Source organism: Girardinichthys multiradiatus, chromosome 3 (assembly GCF_021462225.1).
Source record: "Girardinichthys multiradiatus isolate DD_20200921_A chromosome 3, DD_fGirMul_XY1, whole genome shotgun sequence".
Lineage (NCBI taxonomy): Eukaryota > Metazoa > Chordata > Actinopteri > Cyprinodontiformes > Goodeidae > Girardinichthys > Girardinichthys multiradiatus.
In genome coordinates, this window is record NC_061796.1 from 1,982,299 (window position 1) to 1,995,660 (window position 13,362).

A 13,362-nucleotide genomic window follows, 5' to 3' on the forward strand; every position below is an offset into this window, starting at 1 on the left:
TTTCCGTGGTCACCGTGAGATCTGTTCGCCGTTTGTTTCCTGCTACAGAGAAGAGCGGCGTCGAGACTGACCAGGAAGGCTGATACCACCACCACCTCCTCGAATAACCACAGCATACAATGAAACTGTTAACAATATCTCCATCTCTGGATATCCGTTTCGCCGCTGTTATACTGCTGGTAAGCGTCTGTTATTGCAGCCGGGAACAGTACGGTCATTAACAGATGTAGCTAATGTTAGCTAGGTTCTGACCGCTGTTTAACTCTGCTGTCTTTACAAGCTTGAATTAATTTTAAATACAAGAGTTGTGTTTATTAATCTTTAAAATATGGCTATAAAGTGGAAATTTTGATCAATTTTGCTGAATGAGCAACAGAGTAGCTAGCAGTTCGCGGTACATAATCTTATACATTCACTACAAGGAAGTAACTGCTAATTGCTAGCACGATTTTGAAAATTTTCCTTTGTCTTACTGTTTGAACGGGTTTAGCATTTTTTATTATTTTACTGCATAAAGTTATTATCGCACTTTACGTGTCCATTTAGATGTGTCTCTAAATGATGCTCGCCGGTTGGTAAATTCCTCTGTTGTGGCTCATTCTCATTGGCCGAAAACCCGGAACTAGACGTAAGCTTACTTTGGCCCTGAAATGAAAACTTCTCTCTGAGTTGCAGAGCTATGGTTTGATAGTTTTAACCACGGCAAATGGCAGTTTGTCAATGTGCACCTGTCACACTGCATTCTTTGAAGTCAAAAACCATCATTATACAGAGAAACATACAATTGCCAATTGGTTATGGTAGGGTATGCCAACTTGTAGCATGATATAGAAATAGGAAATGTTTTTATTAAAAAGGCATTTGGAAATGCTGGTTTGGGGAGTGCTTTATGATTTTTGCCATATCTGCATTTGTAGTACAAATTCAATTTTGCTACAATTACACTAATTGTCATTTTAAGGGCTTTTATTTCAGTTAGTTGCAAACTCTGTGCTTAATTACATTTTAAGTGGTCTATCTATTTTTTCTATTTTCCTTAAAAAAGGGGAAAACACATTTGAACTAGACTCACAAAATAGTTTCTTGCCTTGTAAATGTTTGACAATTTTATTTGTTTGAAAATCTAAATATAGAAATGAAAAAAACTTTTTTTTAATTTCATTTAAAAAAACAGGTCTAAATCTGCTCCTCATAGAGTAACACTGGGGTTCTAATAAACTAATATTAGCTTTTTATTTAGCCTGCACTCACTTTACAGACATGTGGCTCTTAGCATTAGCCTTGTCATGCTGTAGAATCTTTTACTAAAGTGGATATGATAGTGGGCGCCATTATGAACCAGAAACTAACAACAAAACAACAAACAGTTTTCCTAAAAGTTGATAGTTTAAGAGAAACTTTATGATTAGGTGATCTCCTTCTGCACAAATGTGCTCTGTTGACCTTCACTCTTATTAACACCAAAATATTTTGGGTTAAGTTCTTCAGTCATGTTTGCATAAGTGACAATAATTAGCATAGCTCTGGTCCTGCTCAAAATGTAACGGTGACATTATTATCTTTGGTGTGTAGAGTAGCATTTGATGTATATTTTGAAGTAGAAAAATGCTAAAGTTCCAACCAATTTTTACTTATTGACAAACTGTGAGAAAATGTTTGACTAAATTTAAGCATATCACAGTGTATAGTTGCCACACAGAAATAAAATACATATTTTGCCTTAATGGCTTAAACTAATGTCAAAGATATGACTTTGGGAGTGTCATTTTGTTTACTGTTTTTATAAGTCAAGTAGTCTAATGAGAACCCTGCATGTCTCGAAACCTGCACTTCTGGTTTAAAGATCTCAGGGCTTTTTTAAAGAGAAAATAAGGGTAATTAAAGCAGTTGATGCACACAATGAGAAAGGGAGACAATTGTTGGGTTTCTTTTGTTCTAAATGTTATTTTCTGTTTTTACCATCTGAATGTAGAGCTTCTTGTCACACTGGAAACTATGTTTAGCTCAAGAACTCTTAAAATAATGTTTTCCCCTAAAAAATCTGCACACATTACCCCATAAAGTTAAAGTGATTATAAAAACAGGTTGTTTGAAATATTTACAAATTTGTTACAAGTAAAAAACAAAAGTCCATGTCAATAACTATCCACAGCCTTTTGCTATGACACTCAAAGTGCAACTCGGGTCCATCCTGTTTGTACTGGTCATCTTTCAGATGTTTCTACAAGATGATTGGAGTCCTCCTGTAGTAAATTTGGTTGATTGAGCATGGTTTGGAAAAGGTTTCCACAGTTGACAGTGCATGTCAGAGCAAAAACTAACCCATGATGTCCAAGGAATTGTCTGTAGACCTCCATGGCAGGATTGTATTAAAGCACAAATCTGTGAAAGAGTGCAGAAAAATGTCTGGAACATTGAACGTCCCATTGACCTTGGCGGCCTCTATCACCTGTAAATGGAAAAAGTTTAAACACACCATGGCCTTTTCTATAAATGGCTGCCAAGGCTCTCTGAATGTTTGTGGTAGAAGGATCCTAGTATTAGTTGACCAAGAACCTGATGGTCTCTCTGACAAAGCTCCAGTGTTGCTCTTTGACAGAGAAAAATCTTCCAAGTTGAAAACAATTCCTGCAGCGCTTCATCAATCAGTTCCCCCACATTCTTGAATGGATTTTGCTTGTCAATCCTCTCATGGTTACGGTTATTCCTGTTGCCGATGGGCATTTTCCTACCAAACATGCTTGGATACAGCACTCTATGAACAACCAGCTTCTTAAGCAGTGACCTTTTGTGGCGTAGCCTCCTTCTGGAGGATGTCAATGACTGTCTGCTGGACATCTGTAAAGTCAGCAGTCTTCCCCATTGTTGTGTAGCCCGCTGACCCAGACTGAGCGACCATGTAGAGGCTCAGAAAGCCTTTGCATGCACAACCAGGCACAACTCATTACCCAGTGAACTAACAGTGAGGCTACAGCACGCTGTGGGGGATATTTTTCGGCAGCCGGAAGCAGGACACCAGTTAGGGTTGAGGGAAAGTTGACTGCAACAATGCACAGAGACATCCTTGGCAATAACCTGCTCCAGAGCACCATGGACCTCTGACTGGGGTGAAGGTTCATCTTCCAGCAGGACGACACATACAGCCAACAATAAAAAGGAGTAGCGTCTGAATCAGTCTGACTGTCAGCCTGGGCCCAGACTTGTACCTGATTGATCCTCGCTGTAGAGATCTGAATATGTCTGTGCACCGACCTTCCCCATCCGACCGGATAGATATTGAGAGGTTCTGCAAAGAGCAACGGTAGAAATGGCTCAACAGTAGATGTGCCAAGGTTGTAGCATCATACTTGGGAGTACCTGAGCCTGTGTTTGCTGTCAATGGTGGTTCAACAATGTATTGCGCAAAGGCTGTGAATACTTACGTACATGTCACCGTTTGGTCTTTCACAAATAAACAAAAATTTCAAACGAACATTTTTTTCAGTTTGTTATGATGAAGGTGAAATCATTTTTCATTGTTGAACAAGGCTGTGTTATTACAAAATGTGGAAAAAGTGAAGCTCTGTGAATACTTCAGGATGGATGAGTGTGTTAGTCAGTTATCGGTCCTGAGACATGAATGCTACGATTTTTGATTTACTTTGAGAGAGGTGCTGTTGAGCCACACATGTTTGTCTTTTTTCTGGCTTGTGTATGTCCTCAACTTCAACTGGTGATGTTTCTGATTTGTCTGTAGGTGATGGGCCTCTCTACTCCAGGGCAAGCAGAAATCGTCAGTTTGGACTCATCCAACATCGATGATGTCCTAAGTAAGACAAAAACAATAATGTTGAATCACCCTATATATACATCTCACTAACCATACTAATTTCTATTCATTTTGTATTTTCTGTAATGTTGAAAAATAATAGATGGGAACTGAGAATGTTTGTCTTTCCTATAAATACGTTTTTTGGGCATAACTAAATACTTGCCTCCTTAAAAAGGCTTTCGGAGCTCATGCGAATGAATTAGAGCTGGTGAACAAGACTGCAGCCAAGTTTCATTATTGATAAATCCAAACCATTATCAGAATAAAACAGTCTGTATTTTTGTTAAATTTCTTTGTTTAACACAAGAAAAACACTACAAAAAAACTTTCAAATCTTAAATGCTCAAATTTAGGAGCTTTTGAGCAAGGCTGCAATGACGTTTTCTGTTAACAACCAGATTTTATAGCCAATTTAGTGTGAATTATGTAGTTTACAAGTGGTTTTTAAATGTTTTTATCATTGCATGTCCAGCCATGGAAATTCCTGTGGAACCGTAAACGAGGATCAACTAGTCTGAAACACAGCGATACTGACTGATTAAACTAATCCGAAGACATAAACCACAGATTTTTAGACAATTATCATCTTGTGAGCCTCGTTTAACCTTTTTCACCAAGTGTATATGTCATCAACAAGTTTTATTTTCTTGTGCCAACAAGAAAAGGATTAATTTACCCAATATGACAACTTTTCTGTTCATGTGATGATAAGATGATGGCCTCGTTATCTTGAGAAAACCACACAAAAACATATTCATAGTAGGAAAATTTGTTCTCGGTTTCTGTAGTAATAAACATGTATTTAATTTTTTTTATTTTTCTTACTGAATTCCTGTCCAACTGTTGTTGTACAGAACCAAACCCTTCATTTAGGGATCTGTTTAATTTATGAGATTAAATATAAACATTCCTATAAAAAAACAACAACATATGGAGTTGTGAGGTTAACATGTAGGGTAGTCATCATAAAGGTACAAATGGATTGTTTTTGTTTTCCTTGCAGATAATGCTGGGGTAGCATTAGTCAACTTTTATGCTGACTGGCAAGTATTTTTTTCTATCCTAGCTTTATGATTTGATTTATTTTAAGACCTTTCTATAAACATGTTTTATTTAAAATATGTGTAGTTGATGCTAAATGGACCCCCCAATCTAAACTTTCTGCAGGTGTAGATTTAGTCAGATGCTCCATCCGATTTTTGAGGAGGCATCAAACATCGTGAGGGAGGAGTTCCCTGATACCAAGCAGGTGGTGTTTGCTCGGGTCGACTGTGACCAGCATTGTGAGTAATACTTTCCTAATCTGTATTTTGGGTTTTCTCTGACTTTGTTCAGGGTATTAATAAAAATACAAAGTTCCTCTGGGAAGTACTTGAACACTAATTATTGATATAAATGTTGCACAAGAGAAGATTAAATGACAATATTTTGCAACACATTTTTAATGTAAAAAAAGTTGGTCGGTGTTGTTGGGGTGGAATAGGTTAAACATTTTAAACCTTGGTGTAAAAATGGTGAAAACATTTTGAATAATATTGGGCTACATGCTTCTGAGCAGGTTTGACTTTGATGTCAGGCTCTTGGTGACCATTTGTTCTGTCCTGGACCTGTTTTAGCAGGCATATGTTTGTTAGAAGTGAAGTCAAGACTAATATAGCGTGTCTCGTGGGTTTAAAAAAAGTCAAAAAAGGTCTTAAACTGAACTTTCCAGATTCGTACCGATTTGCCATAACAGGTCTGAAATTACATTTAGTCTTAAACTTGGATGCTTATTTATTTTTTTGCCTTTTCCATAGACTTTTTATTTTTAATTCTATCTTTTTAATTTATTTTCTTTTACTGCACAGAAACCATTCATTTGGGATGTTTGTTGTAGTTCAGTCTGAGGGATTTGGTTGTTTTTAAGCTGTGGTAAAACCCCATTTAATTTAATTTTGTAGTTTGTTTAAACAATTAAAATCAAAATATGTTTATTTTTATATATGTAACTATATCTCATATTGCATATTAGTTATTTATTAGATAATTATGTGTTACCTAAATAATTCTTTTGTAATTCAAGTATGTTCTATATTTAAATCTTGAAGGGCTGAAAAAGGTCTCAGGAAGTTGTGAGAAATTTCTGACCTGGCAGACCCCCTGCTTTTAGAAGTCCATTTGATGTGTTATGTGTTGTGTTGGATAGGCCAGTCTTTTTCAAAATGAGGGGTTTCTCTTTTTAATATGGTAACTATTGTTTGAGTTGCAACAACTCCTCTTTTGCATTGGATACAAGACTGTGGTGAATACCTAATCTATTATTTATTATATTAGGTATGTAACATATCAGATGTTATTTACATAAAATATCTGATATGTTTTACCTTTGCTGATGCAAGGTTCTTTTACACAGTCTAAAGTAGTCATGGGAGGTATAAATATCTCACAGATATGACAACCATGAGTAAGAAGTACAATGGTTTCACAATATTACAGTATCGGCAAAGAAAATTTAAAATAAAAATGATTACAATACAAGGGTGGGTATGAGATTTTCATGGTATAATAGTGTTGTGTAAATTTACCAGGTTTAACACAAAGATTTAAAACAAAGGTGCATAACATGATCAAAAGCAAAAGAGCAACAGTTATTTCTACTACTACTGAGTGGTGGGTGTGGTTCTTTAGTTTCCAACACAGATATATTTCCAAGAGCCATATTTTTCTTAAAGTGAGGGAAACATGTGACCAACTTTTCAGCCACCTGACCAGCAGTTTGCAGCAACAGGTTGGAGGAGGGGCAGTCCTGCATTACTCTATACTCCTTACAGCTGGAGAGCACTGGTCTCTCACACACTTTCTCTGGCATCTCATTAAGGACTTTAAACCATAACAAGAGCAGTTGATGCAGTTCAGTCAGTCAGAGCTTCAGGTTCTGACACACGCCACAACAGACTGAACCCAACTGAAGCAATCATAGGGTTAAGTTGGCAAGCAGGTGTGACGTGAGGGCAGGAGACTGCAGCGACGCATCTGCTGTTACTCACCGATTTCATAATGTCAGCTTAATCTGGGGCTGGAATGGCACAAACGAGGGCTCGTCTTTGCAGCCATATTGTAGAGCCTTTTAGTGAAAAGGCCTGTTGACAGCCAAATAAATGTCATTTGCTCAGGAAAAAATGTCAAAGAAAACTAAGACCTCAGCCTGATGTGATCTTTGCTTATGCAAACAGTATCATAAAGAAACAAATGAAAAAAATGATCAATTGTTTATTATAGGTAGAATAATTTTATATTCAAGTATATGCTAAAAAAGATTCTATAAACTTTATATGTGAAAGAAAATAGGTGCACATCTATACTCTTACTATATTTGATGCTCATGTGCACATAGAGATGCCCATCAAACCAGAGCTCACACACGTAAGCTGCCAGCTTCAGCCTTTTGAGATAAAGCAAATTAAAGAGAATTATTGATGACCTGCAAACTGTTTGAAGACTAATGACAAAACTGCTGCATCCTGTGAAGACTGGAGGCTTAGAGACGCCCCGCAGAGAGATTGACACCTGCCACACACGCACACACACACACTCATTCTGTGTGTGCAGCGGGAATATTTACTCCTGGCGGGGGGGCTGCTTTCATGTGGGAGATCAGAGCTCAGAGCTGACTGGGGGCTGTGCTTTCAGACTCTGGTTTAACTGCTGTCTCTGTCACTGTTCCGCTCTTCATCTCCATGTGTGTTTTTTTTTTTTCTCGGCATCTCCCTCTTCATCAGTTGATTTACCTTTCTTCGCTTAAATCCTCCTTTTCCTCTCCGTGTGTAGCCGACATAGCTCAGCGCTACCGCATCACCAAGTATCCCACGCTGAAGTTGTTCCGCAATGGGATGATGATGAAGAGGGAGTACAGGGGTCAGAGGTCAGTGACCGCCATTGCTGACTTTATCCGCCAGCAACAAGTCGACCCGGTGAAGGAGGTACATTCTATGGAGGAGGTCAATACTATAGATGTAAGTGCCTATTTAGTCTAATTACATAAAAACTTTTATATCATTGTGTGAAATTGCATTGGCTCAGCAGTTAACTTGTTTTATGTTCTTGTTCAACAGAGAAGCAAAAGAAACATTATTGGATACTTTGAAAAGAAGGACTCTGATAACTATCACACATATGAAAAAGTTGCCAACATCCTCAGAGACGACTGCACCTTCTTAGCGGCGTTTGAGTGAGCACACCGCCATCTTCACATCTGCACATAATTTTCAGTATATGTTTCTTTACTTGTGCGTTCTTCACCTCTGTCCATTCAGTGCTGTGTCACAGCCCGAGCGCTTTAGCGGAGACAACATAATTTACAAACCTATGGGCGAGGGTGTTCCTGACCTGGTCTACCTCGGCTCCCTCACCAACTTTGATCTGACATACGCTTGGGCGCAGGACAAGTGCGTCCCTCTAGTTAGGGAGATCACCTTTGAAAACGGAGAGGTTTGTTTACCTCTTTTTTCTGTTCAATATTTCACATCAGTTATTTTTACTGACACTTGCTCTAATGAATAATCCTAGGTTTCTCTTTAGTACAGCTGCTAAACTTACACAGAGTCATAGCTCTGTTGAGCCATCCATTCCCTTAGCTCTTAGCAGTCATGACTTTATGGGATTCTTCTTAAATAAAATTGATTCTATTAAAAAGAAAATCTTTGACATACAACCGAAGATGATTATTTTATCCTCAGCAAGTGAGACAACATTAGAAGTAGCTGTAGAACCTGATGTGTGTTTGGACTGTTTTGATCCTGTGGAGCTTCCTGAGTTATCAGAAATATTAGCTTCATCTAAACCTTCAACTTGTATGTTAGACCCAATCCCAACCAAATTATTTAAGGAAGTGTTCCCTCTGATTACCAGCCCCATTTTAGATATGATTAATTTATCCTTAGTAAATGGATATGTACCACAGGCTTTTAAGTTAGCTGTAATTTAACCTTTACTTAAGAAACCTTCGCTTGATCGAGATGACTTGAAAAATTACAGACCTACATCCAATCTTCCATTCTTATCTAAAATTCTTGAGAAAATAGTTGCTAATCAAATGTGTGAGCATTTACATAGCAATGACCTGTTTGAAGAGTTTCAGTCAGGCTTCAGAGCTCATCATAACACTGAAACAGCTCTACTGAAAGTCACTAATGATATTCTTATGGCCTCAGATAATGGACTTGTGTCTGTACTTGTCCTGTTAGATCTCAGTGCTGCATTTGATACAGTCGATCATAATATTCTCTTAGAAAGGCTGGAATATGCTGTAGGGATCAGGGGAACAGCGCTAGGCTGGTTTAAATCTTATTTGTCTGACAGATTCCAGTTTGTTCATGTAAATGATAAATCATCTTTAAACTCCAGGGTTAATTGTGGAGTACCACAGGGTTCAGTACTTGGGCCAATTCTCTTTACTATATATATGCTTCCAATAGGTCAAATTATCAGGCAGTATAGAATACATTTTCACTGTTACGCTGATGATACTCACCTTTACTTATCCATAAATCCTGATGAACCCAACCAGTTAGATAGACTACAAGCATGTCTTGAAGATATAAAAACGTGGATGACTTTAAATTTTTTGCTTCTAAATTCAGACAAGACAGAAGTTGTCGTCTTTGGACCGGAGTCTTTAAAAAAAAAAACTGCTTAGTCAATCACTTAACCGGGATGGTATTAAATTGACCTCCAATAATAAAGTAAAAAACCTTGGTGTTATTTTTGACCAGGACATGTAATTTAAATCCCATATTAAACAGGTTTCTAGGATTTCCTTCTTTCATCTCTGGAACATTGCCAAAATTAGAAATATCCTGTCCAGGAGTGACGCTGAAAAACTAGTCCATGCATTTGCTACTTCAAGGCTGGACTATTGTTATTCATTACTATCAGGATGTCCACAAAATGCAGTTAAAAGCCTTCAGCTGATTCAAAATGTTGCAGAAAGAGTTCTGATGAAAATTAAAAAGAGAGATCATATTTCTCCTACTTTAGATTCCCTTCATTGGCTCCCTGTTAAATCCAGAATAGAATTTGAAATTCTCCTCCTCGCATATAAAGCCCTTAATGATCTAGCTCCATCATACATCAGAGATCTGATTGTTCCATATGTTCCTAACAAAGCACTTCGTTCTCAGACTGCAGGTTTACTGGTGGTTCCTAGAGTCTCTACAAGTAGAATGGGAGGCAGATCCTTTAGTTATCAGCTCCTCTCCTGTGGAACAAGCTCCCAGTTTTAGTCCGTGAGGCAGACACCCTGTCTACTTTTAAGGCTAGGCTTAAAACTTTCCTTTTTGATAAAGCTTATAGCTAGAGTGGCTTAGATTATCAGGGAGGGAGCCTTCCTCCCTCAATGTTGGATGGAGTAAGGGGGAGTCAGGTTTAGCCTAAACCGGCTCAGTTATGGTTGAAGTGCAAACACACCCTCCATTTCTGCTACCTGTGTGACACCTTCTCTTTTCCAATGGTTGTGATCAGTCTGACAGAGAAAGGTATCCCAACCATTGTGGTTTTTAGTAGAACAATGACCATCAGTGGGACCCTTTGTGGGGTTCCTTGAGACGACATTGTTGTAAATAAGTGCCGTTTAACTAAATAATCTGAACTGAAACTATCTGTGTAGTTATGCTGCTATAGGCTTAGGCTGTTGGAGGACATAATGACCACTTTCACCCTCTTCCCTACATTCTCATACTACTCTCCAATTTTGCATTATTTGCTGTTATTTCAGCTTTTAACTTTATGTCGTCTCTCTTTTTTCTTCCTAGAAGCTACACCTGGCCTGGCTTTGTATCTACCTGTGACACCTTTCTGGAGAGGGGCATCGTCCGAGCTTTTGCTGGCAACAACTTAATGCTCACCTTCTACCGATGACCCACATGGTCCTGTCTTTCAGTGTTTAACCCTTTCTCTCTCCTAGACATGGCGATTGACTGAGCTTTAACTGTAACTATATGTGCTCTCTTTTCAGACTAACCTTGAAAACTGGCTCAGTGTTGATCTGTTCTTTCTTTCTAGGTGAAACGACTAAAGGAGCTACATCCATTAACATTTACTTTTCCTTCCCATAGAAAGTACTCCTGGATCAGTGCTTCTGTGTTCTTTTTGTGTCTCTGCTCTGTTCTCTCAAACCCCCAGTTGGTCGTGGCAGATGGCCGCTCACACTGAGCCTGGTTTTGCTGGAGGTTTCTTCCTGTTAAAAGGGAGTTTTTCCTCTTCACTGTCGCTACATGCATGCTCAGTATGAGGGAATGCTGCAAAGTCACTGACTGGATGCAATCTGCTGGGTTTCCTTAGATAGAAAAACTGTTTATCCAATTTGAATAAATAACTAACTCTGACTGCACTGTTCAATGGTTAAGATTAATTGGAATGTATGTACCTGACTTTTGTGAAGTGCCTTGAGACAACATGTGTTGTGAATTGGCACTATATAAATAAACTGAATTGAATTGAATAAATGTTGGTTAGATAAATATACACGAGTATATATGGTTACACCAAAATTTGTCCTGGAAGGCATCCATTTTGTTGTTTGTCCTTCTACTGAACCACACGAAAGGCCCTGACTCAGCTCTACCCTCCTTTATCTCTCTCCCCGGGCGTGTGTGTGATCTCCAGGAGCTGACTGAAGAAGGACTTCCCTTCCTCATCCTCTTCCATCTTAATGAAGACTCAGACAGTTTAGAAAAGTTCCAAAATGAAGTTACACGTCAGCTCATCAGTGAGAAAGGTAGGGCTTTGTAGCATTTAGGAAATGTTACAAATGTATATTTTATGCACTCACAACTTTCTTATACCAAGATGGTGTTTGTGACATGTTTGCATCTTCCTCAGGGTCTATAAACTTCCTTCATGCTGACTGTGATAAGTTCCGCCATCCTCTGCTCCACATCCAGAAAACACCTGCTGACTGTCCCGTCATTGCCATAGACTCGTTCAGGCACATGTATGTCTTCCCTGATTTCCAAGACCTTGCGTAAGTACTTGAGTCATTTCAAATAATAGAAAACAATAGAAAAGAGCAATCCTTTATTGTCCCACTGAGGAGAAATTCATGTGTTGTTAACAGCAGCATAAAATGCAGATGGTAGCATACAGGTTTTAACAGTAAGAGTAGACGGTAAAGGAAAAAAGTTTACAACTTAAGAAAAAGAAACGCTGTGCAAGTTTTAAAAGTAGCATAAAAAAAGCAAATGAAATGTGCAACTGAGTAGGGTGATTTGAAAATTTGAATTATTACAAAAAACTAATTTGTTATTGTGCATGAGAAGACAACAACAAAAATGGAAGAACTGCAAATATCAGCAGAGAGGTTAAACCCTTATGGATATTTGTTGGGAGCCATGATGGTTAACAGTCCAACAGTATAAAATGAACATTATAGAGAACCCTGAGCATCTTCTTCATGAGACTGTTGTACAACAACAGAGTTTCTTCAGTCAGAGGCTTCTTCAGATCTGTCGTAAGACAGACCGTTACAGGAGATCCTTCCTGCCCACAGCCATCAGCATCTATAACAGCACTTTGAAGAAAACATCATATGAGCTACAATGACATTTAATTTCCCTTTGGGATTATTAAATTATTTTTGAAATTTAAATTTAAACAGCTGCTGGGAGGAAGGATCTGTGATAACGCTCCTGTGTGCACCTAGGATGCAGCAGTCTGTCACTGAAGGAGCTCCAGTTCGGCAACAACGTCATGCATGGGGTGGGAGGCATTGTCCAACACTGATGTTATTTTTGCTGGAGTCCTTCTGTCTCCAACCACCTGCACTGTGTCCAGGGGCCATCCTAGGACAGAACTGGTCTTCCTAATGAGCTTATCTAACCGCGCTCTCTGAGCTGTAGATAAGCTGCTGCTCCACCAAATAACACCACAGAAGAAGACTGATGCCACCACAGAGTCAAAAATATAAGTTTATTGCATTTCACTCCATCATAAAATCCTAATCAATAGAACAGAACAGCAAAAATTACAAGGGCTTTTGTTTTTACTGTAAATTAAAAATCAAGTTTTAAGTGTGAATATAAAAGGTAGAGATGTACCAAAAATCAACAGGTGACCAGAATCTGAGGATATTCCAGCTTGAGTGCCCCAACCAGTGACCGGTCATATGGAAACATAAAAACCAGAGCTTATTTCCCCGCTCTATCAACGCGGCAACAACATTACTTGGTGTTGAAGTTACGAACAGAGGGAGATAGCCCTGGAGGTCAGAACTACGCTCCAGGAATTGCATCACTCCTGAGTTTAGCGCCTTCTAGGTTCCAGTTGGAAAATCAGAAAGATTTCCTAATGGTTTTGGTGCTAATTGCTACTAGCATAACAGGACAATAAAAATGCATTTTTCTCAATTGTATGCATTCAAACACGAAAGGAGCATTTTTATTTTAGACCTATGCTTGTCACTGGTTTAATGAGAGACTGACCTTCAGAAGGGCTGATAAATAGCTTATACCTTCAACTGTCATTAAACTGTTTATGCTCTGCAGCAGTACTGGACGCTGAACACAGTGCTTTGGAAA

The 13,362-nt window shown here is 38.5% G+C and overlaps 1 protein-coding gene across 1 annotated transcript in view; it reads left to right on the forward strand.

The window, feature by feature from the left end:
- Window positions 1–13,362, forward strand: part of erp44 (endoplasmic reticulum protein 44) — a 17,365-nt gene continuing 4,003 nt past the window's right edge. Inside the window, exons 1-9 of the mRNA XM_047360438.1 lie at window positions 1–179; window positions 3,737–3,809; window positions 4,815–4,854; window positions 4,979–5,094; window positions 7,619–7,803; window positions 7,903–8,018; window positions 8,104–8,278; window positions 11,453–11,564; window positions 11,669–11,810. Of these exons, the coding sequence (XP_047216394.1) occupies window positions 120–179; window positions 3,737–3,809; window positions 4,815–4,854; window positions 4,979–5,094; window positions 7,619–7,803; window positions 7,903–8,018; window positions 8,104–8,278; window positions 11,453–11,564; window positions 11,669–11,810 (1,019 nt within the window). The 5' untranslated portion in view covers window positions 1–119. The remainder of the gene's footprint in view (window positions 180–3,736; window positions 3,810–4,814; window positions 4,855–4,978; window positions 5,095–7,618; window positions 7,804–7,902; window positions 8,019–8,103; window positions 8,279–11,452; window positions 11,565–11,668; window positions 11,811–13,362) is intronic.